Source organism: Suncus etruscus, chromosome 1 (genome assembly GCF_024139225.1).
Source record: "Suncus etruscus isolate mSunEtr1 chromosome 1, mSunEtr1.pri.cur, whole genome shotgun sequence".
NCBI classification, from domain to species: domain Eukaryota; kingdom Metazoa; phylum Chordata; class Mammalia; order Eulipotyphla; family Soricidae; genus Suncus; species Suncus etruscus.
The window spans coordinates 129,948,959-129,969,524 of NC_064848.1; the positions used below are offsets into that span (position 1 = coordinate 129,948,959).

Genomic DNA, 20,566 nt, shown 5'->3' on the forward strand with positions numbered 1-20,566 from the left:
TTAACATTACATTGGTCAATATAGTCATGTTGTAATTTTATTACCAAACTTTAGTTCTTCAGAAGTCTAAAAAAAATGACTTCCAATGAATTTTATCATATTCCAATTTAAAATAAAAAATGCCCTTCCCACATGATTGCTTTTGCCATAGCATTAGCCAGTTGACATTGAGTTATGGAACTGGGAACTAAAACAAAACAAAACAAGAACAAAAACAAAATTTGAACGACCAGATCTAAATGTTTGGGTTACATTTATAACAAATAAAAAACATTTTTAATTTTCATATAACGACTTTAAAATGCTAGGTATAATTATTTCACTTACTTGATTTTGTTTTTTTTTCTGTGTTCTTATAATATTCAATAGTTTTTTTTTCATTTTCTTTCTATTGAGTTCTGACTAAATGGAAAGCTACAAATAATCTCATTGATTGTAGAGCAAGATTATCCATTTTATAGCTTTCATAGTTGAGATGAATTATATTTCTGGAGGCTTTGTCTTTTAAATTATATACAGCTTATAAGATCATCTATTTTTTTAACTGACTGCCTTCATCACTAAGTCTGTACCTATGCATCATTTAGGCAAAGCTGTTGCTTAACTCTTAAATTATTTGTATCACTAACGAATATTTTAATGCTGACATTTGTATTTTATAATCTTCTTAAGTCATAATGCAACTTCCTGAACCAGTTTGTTTATCAAAACCGATCAAGAATTCTTTATTGCTTCTAGCAAAAAAAATAATTTTATGATAAATGGAGTAAGTCAGGATAATACAAATTATTGATCTCATGAAAACATATTAAATGCTATAAATTCATCAATAATATTTTCTCTGTGTTCATCTTATAAGTGAACAATGAAGACAATCATTCAGTAAACAAGAACACAATTAACTGTATTGGAGCCATAAGTAATTGAGTTTAAAAGCTTTGTGTTCTTCAGTGTTGAATTAAGACATTCCCAGGTCAATTCACTAAGTGTAATTGGTGTAATTGCTACTGAAGATCTTGATGCTTGTTCTTTGGTTTGCGGTGAGAATTCTATGGCAGACACAACAAACCTTCAGTGGGGTCTTGTTGCAGAAGGTGAGATCAAAGGTCTCCGGGAGACTCTTTCATCTGCTTAGGCACTGAGACTTTGTTGCCACCACAAATCTATAAACAATTTCCCAACTGGTGAGCATCAATTTTGACTAAAATATTTCTGCTGATTTGAAAAGCAGGTGTTTCTCTTTATGAGTAGAAATGGAATTTTGTTTTTCCATTGTTTATGCCGAACAACAAACATGATCCAGGTAGCTAGTACACAAAAGTGGTTTGGGATGGTGCCTTTAGTTATGTAGGAAACATCAACTGTGAACAAGCTAAAACCTGAAAAGGATGCAATCGTATTTCAACTCAAACCTGGCTGCAGAAGATGCAAATAAAGAAAGAATTGTTATGTAATTATTCATTACTATGATTGATTATACATAGCTTTGATGATCTCTCTCTTTCCTGATAGAATGGCAGAAATAACCACAAGTTTTCACTCAGGACAAAAATAAACTTTCTGTCAATTCTTTCCAGAACTAATACCAGCTGGGATTATTTCATTCTGGCATGAGGGGAAGATGAGATTTTAAGTACTTTGTCAGGAATAATGCCCTGTTATTATTTAATCTTATATTATTCATTATTTAATCTTAAACAAAAGTTTTCCTTCTATATTATAAGCCTAAAGTTGTTCTAATTTTCCTTCAAACTTTAAAAGTCCTTTTCCTAAAGTCAGAAACAAACTTCTGATGATATTGGAGAAAATTGAATCAAATACACTTGATAAAAGAACTGGAGCTATAGCACAGTGGTAGGGCATTGTCTTGAACACGGCTGACCCAGGTTCAATCCTCAGCATTCCATAGGTCCCTTGTGATGTCAAGAAAGACTCCTGAATGCAGAGCCAGGAGTAAACACTGAACCACTGAGTACCACCGAGTGTGGCCCAAAAACCAAATGTACTGTATTTGCCTGCATATAAAACTAATGAGCATATAAGACGACGAACCCCTAATTTTGCAGTTAAAACATAGGTTTAGGACTATATATATATATATATATGTATATATATATGTATATATATAGGACTATAAAACTAATGAGCATATAAGACGAACCCCTAATTTTGCAGTTAAAACATAGGTTTAGGACTATATTCGCTGTATCAGACAGAACACATGTGCTGCATGTGTTCCTGTGCTCATGTACCACAGTGAGCCAATCACAACAAGCAAAGGTTCAAAGGTTCTACTGTAATAGACTTCCTCTCTCTCTGGCCAATCTGAGCAGGCTTTTGACAGTGTAGATTCGGGTACAGAACACAGTATAATTTGCATGCATAAAAAGCCTGCTTGGATTGGCTTAGTTCGAGAGGCGGTCCGAGTAGCCTTGCAGTAATTGGTACAGGATCGAATTGGAAAATTCGGGGGGGGTGTCTTTTTTTTATTTTTATATATATAATTATATATATTTTATATAAACAACTTTATTACATACATTCCCATCACCAATGTCCCAAATCTCCCTCCTCCCCACCCAACCCCTGCCTGTACTCTAGACAGGCTTTCTATTTCCCTCTTACATTCTCATTATTAGGATAGTTCAAAATGTAGTTATTTCTCTAACTAAACATATCCCTGTTTGCAGTGAGCTTTCTCAGGTGAGCTGTAACTTCCAGCTCTTTTCTCTTTTGTGCCTGAAAATTATTATTGCAAGAATGTCTTTCATTTTTCTGAAAACCCATAGATGAGTGAGACCATTCTGCATCTTTCTCTCTCTGACTTATTTCACTCAGCATAATAGATTCCATGTACATCCATGTATAGGAAAATTTCATAACTTCATCTCTCCTGACAGCTGCATAAAATTCCATTGTGTATATGTACCATTTTTCATGTGTCTTTTGGCCATTTGTATTTCTTCTTTGTCAAAGTGTCTGTCCATGTCTTCTTCCCATTTCTTCCCATTTTTTGATGGGATTAGATGTTTTTCTCTTGCAACCTTCTGTCAGTGTCTTGTATATTTTGGAGATTAGCCCCTTATCTGATGGGTATTGGGTGAATAATTCCTCCCACTCAGTGGGGGGCTCTTGTATCCTGGGCGCTATTTTTTATTTGAGGTGCAGAATCCTCTCAGTTTAATATATTCCCATCTGTTAATCTCTGCTTTCACTTGCTTGGAGAGTGCAGTTTCCTCCTTGAAGATGCCTTGGTTCTCAATGTTCTTGAGTGCTTTACCTATGTGTTGTTCTATATATCTTATAGTTTTGGATCTGATATCGAGGTCTTTCATCCATTTGGATTTTACCTTCGTACATGATTTTAGCTGGGTCTAAGTTCAATTTTTTGCAAGTGGCTAGCCAGTTGTGCCAACACCACTTGTTGAAGAGGCTTTCTTTGCTCCATTTAGGATTTCTTGCTCCTTTATCAAAAATTAGGTGATTTTATGTCTGGGGAACATTGTCTGAGTATTCAAGCCTATTCCACTGATCTGAGGGCCTGTCTTTATTCCAATACCATGCTGTTTTGATAAGGATTGCTTTGTAGTAAAGTTTAAAGTTGGGGAAAGTAATTCCTCCCATATTCTTTTTCCCAATGATTGCTTTAGCTATTCGAGGGTGTTTATTGTTCCAAATGAATTTCAAAAGTGCCTGATCCACTTCTTTTAAGAATGTCATGGGTATCTTTAGAGAGATCACATTAAATCTGTACAATGCTTTGGGGAGTATTGCCATTTTAATGATGTTAATCCTGCCAATCCATGAGCAGGGTACGTGCTTCCATTTCTGCATGTCCTCTCTTATTTCTTGGAGTAGAGTTTTATAGTTTTCTTTGTATAGGTCCTTCACATTTTTAGTCAAATTGATTCCAAGATATTTGAGTTTGTGTGGCACTATTGTGAATGGGGTTGTTTTCTTAATGTCCATTCCTTCCTTATTACTATTGGTGTATAGAAAGGCCATTGATTTTTGTGTGTTAATTTTGTAGCCTGCCACATTGCTATATGAGTCTCTTGTTTCTAGAAGCTTTTTCATAGATAATTTAGGGTTTTCTAGGTAGAGTATCATGTCATCTGCAAACAGCAAGAGTTTGACTTCTTCCTTTCCTATCTGGATTCCCTTGATATCTTTTTCTTGCCTAATCGCTATAGCAAGTACTTCCAGTGCTATGTTGAATAGGAGTGGTGAGAGAGGACAGCCTTGTCTTGTGCCAGAATTTAGAGGAAAGGCTTTCAGTTTTTCTCCATTGAGGACAATATTTGCCTCTGGCTTGTGGTAGATGGCCTTAACTATATTGAGAAAGGTTTCTTCCATTCCCATCTTGCTGAGAGTTTTGATCAAGAATGGGTGTTGGACCTTATCAAATGCTTTCTCTGCATCTATTGATATGATCTTGTGATTTCTATTTTTCTTATTGTTGATGTTGTGTATTATGTTGATAGATTTACGGATGTCAAACCAGCCTTGCATTCCTGGGATGAAACATACTTGATTGTAGTGGATGATTTTTTTTTTTTTTTCTCTTGTGGATGATCTTCTTAATGAGGCATTGAATCCTATTTGCCAGGATTTTGTTGAGGATCTTTGCATCTGTATTCATCAGCGATATTGGTCTATAATTTTCTTTTTTCGTAGCATCTCTGTCTGGTTTAGGTATCAAGGTGATGTTGGCTTCATAAAAGCTATTTGGAAGTGTTCCTGTTTTTTCGATTTCATGAAAGAGTCTTGCCAGGATTGGTAGTACTTCCTCTTGAAAGGTTTGAAAGAATTCATTAGTAAATCCATCTGGGCCTGGCCTTTTCTTTTTGGGCAGACATTTGACGACTGTCTTAATTTCCTCAATAGTGATGGGTGTGTTTAGATATGCTACCTGCTCTTCATTCGACCATGGAAGATTATAAGAGTCCAAAAATTTATCCATTTCTTCCAGGTTTTCATTTTTAGTGGCATAGAAGTTCTCAAAGTAGTTTCTGAATGCTCTTTGAATCTCTACCATATCAGTAGTGATCTCTCCTTTTTCATTCCTAATGCAAGTTATCAAGTTTCTTTCCCTTTGTTAGTTTTCCAGTGGTCTATCAATCTTGTTTATTTTTTCAAAGAGCCAACTTCTGCTTTTGTTGATCTTTTGGATTGTTTTTTGGGTTTCCACTTCATTGATTTCTGCTCTCAGCTTTGTTATTTCCTTCTGTCTCCCTATTTTTGGGTCCTTTTGTTGAGTACTTTCTAATTCTATGAGCTGTGTCATTAAGCTATTCAGGTATGCCCCTTCTTCTTTCCCGATGTGTGCTATAAATTTTCCTTCAGTGCCGCTTTTGCTGTGTCCCATAGGTTCTGATAGTTTGTGTCTCCATTGTCATTTGTTTTCAGGAAGGTTTTGATTTCTTTTTGATTTCATCTCGGACCCACTTTTTATTCAGTATTAGGCTGTTTAACTTCCAGGTATTAAAGTTTTTCTTCTGTGTACCTTTGTAGTTCACATATAATTTCAGAGCCTTGTAGTCAGCGAAGGTAGCCTGCAAAATTTCTAACCTCTTGATATAATGGAGGTATGTTTTATGTGCTAGCATGTAGTCTATCCTGGAGAATGTCCCATGTACATTAAAAAAGAATGTGTATCCAGGCTTTTGGGGGTGGAGTGTCCTGTATATATCTACTAGGCCTCTTTCTTCCATTTCTCTTTTCAGGTGTAGTATATTCTTGTTGGGTTTCAGTCTGGTTGACCTGTCAAGTGTTGACAATGCCGTTTTGAGGTCTCCCACAATTATTGTCTTGTTATTGATATTATTTTTCAGATTTGTCAGCAATCTTATTAATTATTTTGCTGGCCCCTCATTCTGTTCATATATGTTTAGGAGAGTGATTTCTTCCTGCTGTACATATCCCTTGATTAATACAATATGTCCATCTTTGTCCCTTACAACTTTCCTAAGTATAAAGTTTGCATCATCTGTTATTAGTATGGCCACTCCATCTTTTTTATGGGTGTTGTTTGCTTGGATGATTTTCCTCCAGCCTTTTATTTTGAGTCTATATTTGTTCTGACTATTCAGGTGCATTTCTTGTAGGCAGCAGAAGATTGGATTGAGTTTTTTGATCCATTTAGCCACTCTGTCTCTTAACTGGTGCATTTAGTCATTGATATTGAGAGAAAGAATTGTCCTGGGAGTTGGTGCCATCTTTTTATCGAAGTTTGGTGTGTCTGTTGGTCAGTCTTGTCTTAAATTAGGCCTTCAGTCTTTTTTTATAGAATGGTCTTTGAGACGGTAAAGTTTCTGAGCTGTTGTTTGTCTGTGAAACCATGTATTGTTCCTTCAAACCTGAAAGTGAGTTTTGCTGGGTGCAGTATTCTAGGCGAAGCATTTATTTCATTGAGTTTTATCACTATGTCCCACCACTGCCTTCTGGGTTTGAGTGTCTCTGGTGACAGGTCTGCAGTAAATCTCAAGGATGTTCCCTTGAATGTAATTTCTTTTCAATATTGCTGCTTTCAGAATTCTGTCTCTATCTGTGGGATTCTTCATTGTGACTAGAATATGTCTTGGTGTGTTTTTTCTGGGGTCTCTTTTAGTTGGTACTCTTCAGGCATGCAGGATTTGATTGCATGTGTTCTTTAGCTCTGGTAGTTTCTCTTTAATGATGTTCTTGACTGTTGATTCTTCCTGGCGATTTTCTTCCTGGGTCTCTGGGACTCCAATGATTCTTAAGTTGTTTCTGTTGAGCTTATCATAGACTTCTATTTTTATCTGTTCCCATTATTTGAGTAATTTTTCCATTGTTTGATCATTTGCTTTAAGGCTTTTTTCCAATTTTTTCTGCTCTATGAAATTGTTATTCTTCTCATCTTCCAGTGTACTAATTCTATCCTCAGCTGCTGTTAACCTGTGGGAAAGCTCAACCATGTTTTTCTTTAATTCATCTACTGAGTTTTTCAGACCTGTTATTTGACCTGAAATTTCAGTTTGGAGTTTTCTGATTTCTATATTCATATTCTCTTGATCCTTATTAGTGTTCTTTTCTATACTTTCTTTGAGTTCTTTGAACATCTTCCATATTGCAACTCTAAACTCCTTATCTGAGAGACTGACTAGTTGGTTGGTCATGTTCAAGTCATCAGAGTTGCCATCGTCATTCTCTATGTCTGGCGCTGGCCTGCATTGTTTCCCCATTGTCACACTTGTATTGTTGGTTTTTCTACGTGTTGTGGTTGTATTCATTGGCTAAATGATGTGCACGGCTGCGAAGCATTGCGGTTGTGCTCCTCTGGCTCCTCCCTTTCTGGGCGTGAAGCATTGCAGCCGCGCTCCTCTGGCTCTTCCCTTTCTGGGCATGTAAACTCACCTCCAGGGAAGTCTCCAGGGAAGGTGAGCCATCCGTAGATGAGCTACACACAGGGTGAAATCAGGCCAAAAATGCAGCACAGCACAGAAGACAGGCAGATAGGGGTGCTGGCATCTGAGTTCCAGCAGAGTTCAACGGCTTCCCCTTTCTGGGCGTATAAACTCACCTCCAAGGAAGGCGAGCCGTCCACAGATGAGCCACACATAGGATGAAATCAGGCCGAAAATGCATCACAGCACAGAAGACAGGCAGATAGGGGTGCCGGCATCTGAGTTCCAAGAAATCCTTTAGAACTTTAATCCTAGTCTGAAATGGGTAATCCCCTCAGATGCTTGGGGCTTCCCATCCTCTTACTGACAAAGGTGAAAGAGCTTGAAGCCTCCAAAACCTTCACTGTGGTCTCCAGGGTCACCCTGAAAATTGACATTCACCTCTGAAGCAGGCAGGATCACCGGCAGGAACGCTGATGAAATCCAGTCTCAGGCAGCTGAAAACAGCATGACCCAAGATGGCTTCCGCACCCTTCTGACTCCTGGCAGAAACCACCAGGAATAAGTGTGTGTATATCCCGACCCACCTCTGAAGCAGGCAGGATCTCCGGCAGGAACACAGATAAAATCCAGTCTCAGGCAGCTCTGAAGCAGGCAGGATCACCAGCAGGAATGCTAATGAAATCCAGTCTTAGGCAACTCTGAAGCAGGCAGGATCACCCGGAAAATTTGGTTTGTGGCAATATTCAGGCAGTTTTTGTTTAGCGGCATATTGAAACATTTTTCGGTATATACTCAACGTATAAGATGAACCCCGTTTTTCGTTTGACTTTATTTTTGTTTCAAAAGTCGTCTTATACACCGGAAAATACGGTATATATGTGTGTGTATATATATATAATATATGTATACTTATATATATATAATATATATATAATCACCAAATACACTGTTGAAGAACTAGAAAGTGAACAAAGTTATTACTATCATAGAATACTGGCAATACTGCCATATTTTCATTTCATTGACTTTGCTTTCAACCACCCAAATGAATCTTTCATTTTTGTTTTTCATAAAAGTTATGATTACTTAAAATTTTCCACTGGGGCCAGAATGATAGCGCATCTGGTAGGGTCTTTGCTTTTCATGGAGCTGACCCAGGTTCAATCCCTGACGTCCCATATGGTCCCCTGAGCACCTCCAGGAATGACTCCTGAGCACAGAGTCAGAAGAAACCTCTGAGCACCACCTGGTGTGTTCCAAAAAAAAAAAAATACCCCAAAAAGTAAAGTAAGTTTTGTTTAAAACATTTCTTTCCAGTGAATCTGTGATGAAGAGCTCTCACATGAGCTTTTACTGCATGTTTTCCTACACCTCTTATTAAGTTAAGCAGTTCTTGTCTTTTTTATAGAATAATAATTAGTGCTAAGGCTGAGGAGATAGCACATAAATTATGGGTGCATGCTTTGTAGTAGTTTGATTGCTGTTACCACAAGCCCATCTGAGCATCATTAAGTGTAGTCCTGCTGGACCCAGAGAACTCTAGGTAACTGATGTTCTTATTACTGAGACCCCCATTGTCCCACATCCCCAATTCCTTGCACTGAACTGTTTGGCCTGGTTCAATGAGTCAGTTCAATGGGAAGCCCCTCCTGAAGAAATATTTATTTCATAGTCTATGAATAAATCCTAGTCAAGCAAACCTTAACCTGTACGATGGGCTGATTAGACCAGAGATAACTGCTTGGGGAGAATGAATTTGTGGTCTTTCAAGAAAATAATTTAACCAATAAATTAGAGTCTTGGGCTTAAGAATAATACTTACATTTAAAATAATAAAAAAATAATTATTGTATCACTGATGAACTAGGATTTGAGGCCCTGAAGCAGTTAGCTAGCCTCTTTTTCTCTGTAGTACCAGAACTAAGAATGCCAGTACATTAAGAAAAGGATGGGAATCCATCACTATTACACATTCTTTGAAAAACTCTTTCCTTTCCAGGAATTTGCCCACAACTATTCAATTTCATGCTTGTATAAACTTTAAGCTGTCTAGATTATCATTTTCTATTTTACTTGTTAGTGTTCTTACCTGGTTAAAAGAGGTTCTCTGAGAAATACTGAATATTTCTTTTGTCTTGTCTTTTGTTGCTTTGGGATCCATACATGGAGGTACTTCAGGCTTACTCCTGGCACTACAGAATCAAAAATCACTCCCAGCAATACTTAGATAATTATATATGCTGCCACTTACTTGATCTAGGTCAGCTGCTGTCCAATATATTTGATCTCTGAATATATCTTCACTTTATTGGTTCCCAACTAATAGTATATTAAATGATCCACTAGCCCCCTTAAAGCAAAGAAACTACTTGACTTGAACCAGTTTGTCCCAAATTTTTGACAATATAACTTTTTTCTTATAAACCATTTTTATTCAAGTTATGAGATTTATAATATCATTAATCATACCTTTGATGAAATATATCATTACAACACCATAAGCTAACTTGCAGCAGCTTAGCAAAATACTTATCAGTAGGATGCAGGTAGTACCTGAGCACATTGTCCCAAGCCATATTCACATGTGGACAGTCTTCAATGGAAAAAAAATCCCTACTGTAATTAAAGGGGTCTTTAAACCCAGACAAAGCACAGGACTAGTTATTTTATTCTGAAGTAAAGGTCTGATTACCCCTTCTTCACAAACACTCTGTTTTGCTAATGAATGTAACTTTTGCCTATAATCCTTTCTGTGAGTACTTTCCCAAAACTCACATATCCACTTGCTACCTCCAACAGTCATAGTAAATAATAAAAAAATTATAATTAAATTCAAAAATCAAAAATAGTAAATTTGGAGACTTGAAAGGTAGAATTTCTAAAAGTACTAGACCTGCCAGCCTACCATTGATCAGGAATATGCCACCCAAAGACTGAAGAACTCTTCTCTTCAGAAATTAAATTACCCAATACATCATTTTCACCTTAGAAAAGAATTGTGCTGAACAAATCACCTGACACAGGTGGTTGAAATATTGGTCCATACAAATTATTTCTAGCATTTTAATGCCTTTTCTTAAAGATGCCTGCTTAAGAGAGAATTAAACCTTGTGAGTTATGAACAAGAGCTTCCAACACTCAAAATATGTAACTAGGTAGAGCAGAAGAATAATTTAGCATATACAATCACACTAAAATGAACAAAGGTGAAGAAATCAGTGACTTACATATTCAACTACTTGGAAACTGAGCTTAAGACCCATTTCAAAATGGTAAACAACTGATCTGTAACTCTTTCTAATCAATCTCCTCACCTCAGAGAATTTGTACCTAAAGTCCAGGATTGAACTGTCTAGAAGCAGATGTTTAATGGCTCAGCTGTATGAACAAGAAGGGTTAAAGACTTAGAGATAGGCTAAGAGATAGAGACACTGCAAATCTGGAAATATCAAAAACAAAAACAAAAAAAAAAATATCCCTCATTCCTAAAGAAAATGTTAATCTTGCCCTCTAATCCCCAGCATCTTTTTTTTTTTTTGGTTTTTGGGCCACACCCGTTTGACGCTCAGGGGTTACTCCTGGCTATGTGCTCAGAAATCGCCCCTGGCTTGGGGGGACCATATGGGACGCCGGGGGATCGAACCGCGGTCCTTCCTTGGCTAGCGCTTGCAAGGCAGACACCTTACCTCCAGCGCCACCTACCCGGCCCCTCCCCAGCATCTTTGACCCATTCTGAAATTGGACTCCCTTAAATCAAAGCATGGCTTATTTCATGTGGTCATAATTAAATATAGAGGGGTGAATGACAAACTTCTTATGTGAAAAGTGCAATATTTTCCAAAATGGAATTATCAATTATAAGAAGTGACTTCTTGCTATTACTCAGCTTTATTTTTATTTAATTTCTGTAATTTAATTTTCAGCTCACTGTAAATTTTGTAACTGGTTCTTAAATGAGATGCCATATGTTCAGTGACTATGACAAATTTAAACAAAAGAAATGTTAATAATATGTGTCCTTAAAAGCTATATTATCATATTTTGTCTGCTCAGTCTTGTTTTTCCAACCTTAGAAATCCATTACACTTCAGTCCTCTTCTGTTCCTACTAATGATCATGAGACATTTGCAATCTAGTCTAGAGAGATTTTGGGAAACATGCAGCAATAAAAATGGTTTCCTATTTTGTTCTATTTGTCTGGAACTACATCAGAAGTTCTTGGGTATTATTCAGGTCAAGATCATCTTTAGGAAAGATACTTGCTTATAATCTGCCTGACACATTTCCAACTTACGGAGCTTTCCCTTTTCATACTTGCTTTTCAAAAATTCAAAGTCATTTCAGGAACAGTACTTAAATGATACAGTAATACCCATGTTCTGATAAATATTTTTAAATCAATTTGGATTGTTAAAGTTATAGCCTTAAAATTAATAAAAGTTGTAATATTGTCTTCGATGTGAAATTTATATCCGATGTTTTTTATTTGTCTGGAAAGTATTAGAATAGCCATAGGCCAAAACCAGTCAAATAATATTATAGTTATCCATATGCCTTCTAAAACTTCTGTGTTCCCAAGTTTTTAAGTATCTAGAGTTAGAAAAAGATTCCCAAAGATCTCTTAGTATATAGGAATTTAATGAAAAGTAAAAGCTACTTCTACATACTAAAGCAAAGAATTTTAGTTTATATTATATTTACTCAAAATTGTGATTATATATCAAAGTATACTTTATCATCATAGGACTTTGGTGGGGTTTTTTGTTTGCCTTTTTTTTTTTTTTTTTTTTTGCTTTTGAATCACACCCAGCAGTGCTAGGGGTTCCTCCTGGCTCTATGCTCAGAAGTTACTCCTGGCAGGCTCAGGGGACCATATGGGATGCCGGGACTCGAACTACCATCCTCCTGCATGCAAGGCAAATGTGCTACCTCCATGCTATCTCTCCGGCTCCATTGTTTGCTTTTTTTATTTTTTAAATCACATTCAGCTAACTATATTTAGGACTCACTCTTAACTTTGATATCAGGGATCCCTCCCTTGGGGTGCATGCAAAACCATATTTGGTGTTGGGACCAAACCCAGTCAACAAAGTGGAAAGTAGGTTTCCTATCTGTTGTACTCTCTCTAGCCCATTATTATAGAACTTGATCCCAACTCCAAAATTACTTGTTGATATTATTTGGTTACTATATCAAAAATAAATAACAAAAATAAATAAATAAATGTTTTATAACATTAAATATTTACTTAAAATTTTATATATTATGTGTAATTTAATCTAACTTTGAACATTTTCTATGAGAAAAAACATTATTAATACTCTGCAAATTTAATCAGTTATCAAACTCTCTGAAGTTCATAGTTACCTTACTATTTTTCTACTTTCAAATATAGTTTTGATTATGCTGGACAAGAATAGAGTATTGAAAGGAGATAAAGTCAATGGATTGATGCCTATCAGTAATTGCAACCACCCAAACCTGCCTGCAGAGACAGGGGTCGCCAGTTATTCGTGGGTCACAAAGAGGACTTAACCTGTAAAATAATCGGGGAGGGGAACAGACAGGTCTCAAGTCAAGAATCTGATCAAGAGTCGTTTATTGCAAAGTTCACAGAGCTTATATACCAAGCCACAAAGAGGCAGGGGGGTGGGCCTGCGGAAAGAAATGTGTAACATGAAGGCATTTGCTGTGTATGTAAATATTTTAGGGGATTATTATGTTACTGACCCTAACCTGATTGGTGATTGTGCCCTACCCTAGGGTGTGACCTGGTATTCTGCCCCCACCCTAGGGTAGTAAGACCCTTGTTTTTATCCCCCAGAATCAGGTACCACCCAATGGTGGGATCAGATACCACCCAATGGTGGAAGCAGAATCAGGTACTACCTAATACCTGATACCTAATACCAGGTACTACCTAATACCTGATACCTAATACCAGGTACTACCTGATACCTAAAATATTTACATACACAACAGCATATACCATTAAAACATTTACAATTACCCAATGTTTTTACTAAACATAAAGTTAAGCCCAGCTCTTAACTCATGCTTGAAAGATCAGCAGGAACAAGGCTGGCAACATAGTTTAGCAAACCTCCTCAGGCATCCTATTAGGTAGCACAATTTGTGCTAACTTTTTCTAGATTTTTTTTACTCATTTCCTAAGCCCCCGGGGTGGGGGGGCGAGAGAGAGAGAGAGAGAGAGAGAGAGAGAGAGAGAAGAGAGAGGAGATAGATGAGAGAGAGGAGGGAGAGGAGAGAGAGAGGAGAAAGAGAGAGGAGAGAGAGAGAAGAGAGAGAGAGGAGAGAGAGAGGAAAGAGAATGACCTAAATTCAATCAATGTGACTTAAATTTAATCACGAACAGTGTTCCATCTGTGGGAAAAAAAAACTATATTATGAACAACCTTGTAACCACAAAGTTTAAATAACTATAAAAAAAGAGAAACTGCTTAGGTAAATAAATAAATATAATTTTCTATATCATATTTACAAAAAGAAAATAAATGACAAAAAATACTGAAGAGAAGGAAAATACTTTAGAATAAAATGTCAAAATTATTATTTGAATCCATCTTTAAAATAACACATACATTTAACAAATTTTATACACACCTCTCTCTCTCTCTCTCTCTCTCTCTCTCTCTCTCTCTCTCTCTCTCTCTCTCTCTCTCTCTCTCTCTCTCAGTAGATGTCTCTCCAGTGACCTAGGATATGCTTCCAAATTTGGAGAAGCATATATTTCCAAGTGTCAGACCTCAGAGTTTGCCCTTAGTTAAAATAACAATTACACACAAATTTATATCAGTTCTTTATCTCTGTAGCAAGGTCTTTCATCATTGTTTTCTAATAGGTTATTTGTGCTATGTACTATTATAACACCTTGAAGCTAAATTAACATTGCTAACTGTTCTCTTCCAAAACCACATTCCAGTTGACACTTTTATTGGACTTTAATAATCCTAAATGGTCCTCTGATTTTGAGAAGGACCCAAATGGGCACATTTCCACACATGAGATCAAAAGAAGTAATTGGCTCTTTACCATACAGGTATCAAACATTTTCCACTTGCATAACATTTCCAACCTTAAAAATAAAACTGACTTTCTCCCTTAACTTCACAGCCCAGTAATAGGTAAAATTTTGAAATTCAGCTTGATAGTACTGCCAGGTAGAGAATTAAAAATAAATTCAAAGGAATAATTTCCATGTGAACATATTATTATGCCCACCGAAAAATAGCTCCGTGTGTGCTTCATGTACTAAGAAGCTATTTATTACATGGAAACAACATGGTGCTTGACCTTGGGGAGCTAGTCTTAGATAATGCCTTTGAAGTCATTTCATCCTTGTTCCTACTTCAAATATCTTAGACATGTGTCTTTATATAGTCCCCTTGAGGGTAGAGAGCATATCTGGATTATCACATGTTTTTTTCTAATATAGATAAATCTTAAAATTGAAAAATGGAAAATGTATATAATCACTAAATTTTATGAGTTGACATAATTGTGTTTATCTTCTGTTTTTCTGTTTTAAAATATTTTCAGACACATGAGGAGACAGGAATTAATTGGATAGGGTGGGTAGCAGGATCATTGTCCTCATTTTCATCAGTGGTCTTATGATCCTGAGTATATATGTATATTTCTATATAGCAGTATGTAGATATATTGCAGTGGTCTAGCTATGTATCTAACCCCCAGAGCCAGCAGCAGTGAAAGCAGGAGAGCCAAACCACAATGACCAAACTTTGAAGTTTTCCTGTAAAGGAAGCTTTTCAGGATCTGGGAGTTCTGGGAGGGTACATGGGGACACTGGTAGAAGAAAGTTGACACAGATGGCTGGACTGGTACAGGAACATAGTATGCCTAAAACTCAACATAAATGACTTTGTAATCATAGTGTCTTGATTAAAAAATATTTTTTTTATTTTTTTAAACTTTATTTTTGATTGATTGATTGGTTTTTGGGCCACACCCAGTGGCGCTCATGGGTCACTTCTGGTTTCTGTACCAGAAATTGTCTCTGGCAGGCTGGGGGCCTATATGGGATGCCAGGAATCGAACTGGGTTCTCCTGGGCCGGCCACATGGAAGGCAAATGCCCCTCCTGGCTGTGCTCAGAAATTATTCCTGGCAGTCTGAGGGAACCATATGGGATGCTGGGCATTGAACCTGCATCTGCTGTATGCAAAACAGATGTTCTACCCACTGTGCTATCACACTGGTTCCAAGATATTTCATTATTTTTCAATAGATTCCTTACCATTCAAGGTAAACAATTCAAAGATAAAATAAATTGTAAGCAATTTCAGAAATAAACAAATATATATGTAGACAATTATTTAGCAAATTCCTATAACAAAATATTTTATAATAATGAAATTTTACTCCTGAAATTAATTGCATGTTTAGGGATATATAGCACATGTTGATTTTTAATGCTCCTCATTTCAATTAAAAATAATATTTTTGGCATATCAAACTTGAAATAGGTCTTTCTAAATAAGATTCTCAGATTTCAGGATTTAGTATGAAGAATCCTGACTTGACAAAAGAATTAAAACTTATCATCTTTGATTATTACCTGCAATATTTTTAAATGAACAGTGTGTTGGGCAAAATACCTGGCATTTGGCATATAGGTAACAAAATTAATGTCAAAAATAATGCCACAAAAGGGATACTGGCTTTCTACAAAGTATTGAGATTGTCCTGAACAGGTGTGGAAAAAAGGCATTCCTGTCTTCAATTTTCAGTAATAACCTCTTTATTTAAAAATAAAAATGCGGACCCGGAGATAGCACAGTGGCGTTTGCCTTGCAAGCAGCTGATCCAGGACCAAAGGTGGTTGGTTCAAATCCCGGTGTCCCATATGGTCCCCTGTGCCTGCCAGGAGCTATTTCTGAGCAAACAGCCAGGAGTAACCCCTGAGCACCGCCGGGTGTGACCCAAAAGCCAAAAAAAAAAAAAAAAAAAAGAAGAAGAAGCATGATTATTCTTCCTAGTATGATCTGTCTAAATAATGACACTATTACCAACTCAAAGCTGTATGCAAATAGACAAATATGTATATTTCTATATCCATTTCATAAATCACATCAGAACTGCTATAAACAACCACATTATCATTATTAAATGCATCCCTGAAATTAGAACAAAATATTGAAATAATTTTTAAAGAACTATAATCTCTTGCAATGGGAAGGATCTTTTTCTATTTTACATGCAATAAGTATGTAGATTATCAAGAAATTACAAAAGCCACAACTTAAGATAAAATCATAAAAACAAAATGAACCTTATTTTGGCTTGAGGAAACTGGAATAATATTTTTTCAGGGTTGAATGTAATATTTATGCTTAAGAGTTTTCTTAAATAAACTTCCCTAAGAATGTTCACTAATCTTGCCATGTATTATTATAAACCTCAAAATAGACAAGACTTTCAGAAAAACATTAGTGTACCTCCCCAACCTATCATATTTAAAGTTATTACATAACCAACCAAACAGAGGTGAAGGTGCTATACATAATAGGAACTTACAGGTCTTGAAATCTGAAATAATAATCAGCAGTTAGCTGCAAACTGAGCTCTAAATTATAATCCATGGGGATTCTATACCACAACCCACTGATTTCACTAGATTTTTAAGAATCACTTCATTTGAAAGCCTGAGCAAAAAAAGTCGCAACTCCCATAACCGCAGGAAAACATTTCTTTGAGGCTAGCAGCATATAATTGGTTTTAAAGTACAATACAAATACATTTTCCATCAAAATTATTATGGCTTCCATAATTTATGATTATAAATTAATGCACCATTCATTAAAATTATAACCAACAGTTAACTAAGAAGACATTTAAAATCACCTATAATACTCTACCCAAAGATTGCTATTAACAATTTAATATCTATAAAGAATTCTTATTCAAATAAATTTTTAAAATTGTTCAATTTAACTTGCAATAAAACTAAATATATTTGTATATAAATATCACATGAAATTTAAAATATTTTTATTTTTAAGTGCTTTTATTAATTTTCTTAATGAAGTAAAATCGTATCTCCAACTCATTATATGACACTAAAGAATTTTATTTATCCATAGGAACAGGATTTTTATTAGTCAATAATAAGAGAATATTGTGTCTCTTTATTAATTAAAAGGGTCTTATTAATATGAAATATATAATTCCATTCAAGATATATTTGCAAGATATATTTTATCTTCTCTCTGCTTTCCACCATTATCACAAGCTCTGTCTTGGTCCCTACTTTGTTCCCACTAAATATTGCTATTGACATTATTATTGAATATTGTTATTGAGTTAATTTTACCCAATAATTAAAGATAAAATTTTAGAACTTTGGGGTCAGAGCAATAGCACAGAGAGTAGGGCATTTGCCTTGCATTTGGCTGTCTCAGATTCTACCCCCGGCATCCCATGTAATCCCTTGAGCCTGCCAGGAGTGAATTCTGAGCACAGAGATAAAAATAACCCCTGAGCACCATCATTTCTGGGTGTGGCCCAAAAACAAACAAAAAATGTATAGAACTTTACCAGAACACTATTTGTGAACTGTTCAAATGAGCAGTAAATATCTCTTCTTTGTATCTGTAAGTGAATCCTTCACAAAATTTCTATAAAGTCACAAAGAAATTAACAATATTTATTGCCTCTAATAAAGGAATTGGTGACAAGAAATGTGGGACACAGATGGGAAATAAATTATTAAAATTAATTTGTGATTTATAATATTTCCAATATTAATTAGTCAAGGTTGTTTTTGTGTAGTCACATAGAAATACAAGTTTAAGAGAGCATAGGCTACTCCTTTAAATTCTATAATTTAATAAATGTCCAAAGAACAAAATACCAACTGTTACAGTGTAAGTTATGGTACATGAAAAAATATTTTATTTCTCTGAAAATAGTTTTATTGCCATTCTATGAAAAAAATTCTATGACAGGTTTAGAATACCATATTTGAATCAGCGATTCACAGAAGCCCTGTAAGTACCTATTTACATGTTAGTATTTCACCTACACACATGATTAAGAAATCATCTGATGTCCAATAATTATTATGGAGAAAATTATCTTCATCATTTATTATCAGGAAAATGAAAATCAAAGCAACTGTAAGATATCACCTCACACCAGTGAAATTGGTATGCATCCAAAAAAGTAGAAACACCTGGTACTGGCAGTATTGTGAGAGGAAAAAGTAACACCCATCCACTGTCAGTGGGAGTGGCATCTAGTTCTGCCTCAGTGGAAATCATGACAGAGTCTTTTCCAAACATTAAGAGTTGAGCTGCTATATGATTCAGCAATTATATATCTTGGTATCAACTCTAAGAACACAAGCAATATTTTTGAAAAGATAGATATTTGCAGTGCTATTCATGAGACAAATGTGGAAACAATAAGTGTTCAAGAATATATGAGTTGATAAACTGTGGTACATATACTCAGTAGAAAACCACTCATCTATGAGGAAAGATGAAATCATTCAACTCATCACTATATGGATGGAAATAGAGAGTATCATTCTCAGTCAATTCAGTCAGAAGGAGAAGGGCAAATACAGAATGAGCTGTCTCATGTGTGGCATATAAAGAAACATTGTTAGAGGAACAAAAGTGTCCATTGGTAATAAACTCTACAGAACAGGGTATGGGGACGAGCAGGAAGGTGAAGATGTGAGGACATTTGTGGAAGGATGTTAACACTGTGGTGGTGGGTGTGTTGTTGAAATACTGCATGCCTAAAAGTTTTAACAGTATGCAGATCATAGTGACCAAATAAAAATTGGAATAAAAAATAATTAATTAAAAAAATAGAAGTTTTCTTAACCAACTCCTTAGTTGTGTTTGGCTCTACTCCCCTGAGGTAAGAAAAGCTGTCAAAATCTCAATTTATTTGTCTAATCTTTTTGAAAAATAAATGATGCTTGATTACGTCTATGTGATAAATATACTGTTACGGTTTGGTCTCTTGATTTTCAATATCCCTTGATTGTCAATAGTTTTTTTCTTTTGCTCTTTTTCTGCAGGTAGTGAGATCAAAGTTAGACACAGAATTTCACTTCATTAAAATGAAATTATCAAGAAAGCATACTGTGGGAAAGTATTTCAGCAATCAACATAAACTCCAGCAACAACAAAACTCCGTGCGAAATTCTCAGTCGCCCTATCATGTCAGAGGTCCAGTTAATCAGGTTTACTCTGAAATCCTTCTCAGCAGAATGTGTGCAAGTAAAAGAACTGTGTAGACTCCACTATGATGAGTGAAGTTGGAAATGGGGATGAGCCCTTCACATGGATCACATGGTTCACCATGGTCTGTGAACCAGATTTCACCTTCATGCACACCACCACTTGCTTATGTACAAAAATACATGGTGTATTTAAGTGACCACAATAGCAGTTTTTACTACACCCTTATAAGTATGTGCACCTGAAAATAAGTTGGCTTTGAGGGCCATAAATGTGCTCATCTGAGAGAGCACAGGCCTTGAAACCCTGAGTTCGATCTTCAGCACCAGATTGCCTAATGAAACCTCAACATGTCTCCTGAGTGTCAACAAAAGTAACGGGTCATAAGCACTGCCATATATGGCTCCCACAACAATAAAAATTGTTAAGTAAATAAACAAATTGCTTCAAGGTGAAAGAGTTAAAAAATGACTTTTTAGAATATAATCACAAACTAAAGTCTCTGTGTGCCAGCTTTTGCATTGTGGTGAAAGAAGATAATAAAGACATTTGAATGATGTAGACAACATAGAGAAGATAATGGTCTTACGGATTGTGCTATTGTCTCTACCAGTACATGAATACTGATAAGGAGAAACGCAATTACATTCCACTTGCCAGTAGGGACTGTGCTTGTGTTTTGTGGAACTACAACCTTTGAAAAACAGTAATGCTTCATAAGAGAATTAAATTAAAGTGTACAAGGGACCGGGGTAATAGCACAGCTGGTAAGGCATTTATTTGCCTTGCATGTGGCTGGCCTGGGTTCAATCCCCAGCATCTCTGATGGTCCACTGAGCCTGCTAGGAGTAATTCCTGAGCACAGAACCAGGAGTAACCCCTGAGCACCTTCAGGTGTGACCCCCCCCCAAAAAAAAAGAAAAAAAAGTGTGTGAGAGAGGGGAGGGGGTGGGGA

The 20,566-nt window shown here is 36.0% G+C and overlaps 1 protein-coding gene across 1 annotated transcript in view; it reads left to right on the forward strand.

The window, feature by feature from the left end:
* The window catches only part of CPED1 (cadherin like and PC-esterase domain containing 1), a 366,758-nt gene extending 346,775 nt beyond the window's left edge, over positions 1-19,983 (forward strand). Inside the window, exon 23 of the mRNA XM_049771138.1 lies at positions 19,449-19,983. Within this exon, the coding sequence (XP_049627095.1) occupies positions 19,449-19,667 (219 nt within the window). The 3' untranslated portion in view covers positions 19,668-19,983. The remainder of the gene's footprint in view (positions 1-19,448) is intronic.
* Positions 19,984-20,566: the final 583 nt, after the last annotated feature.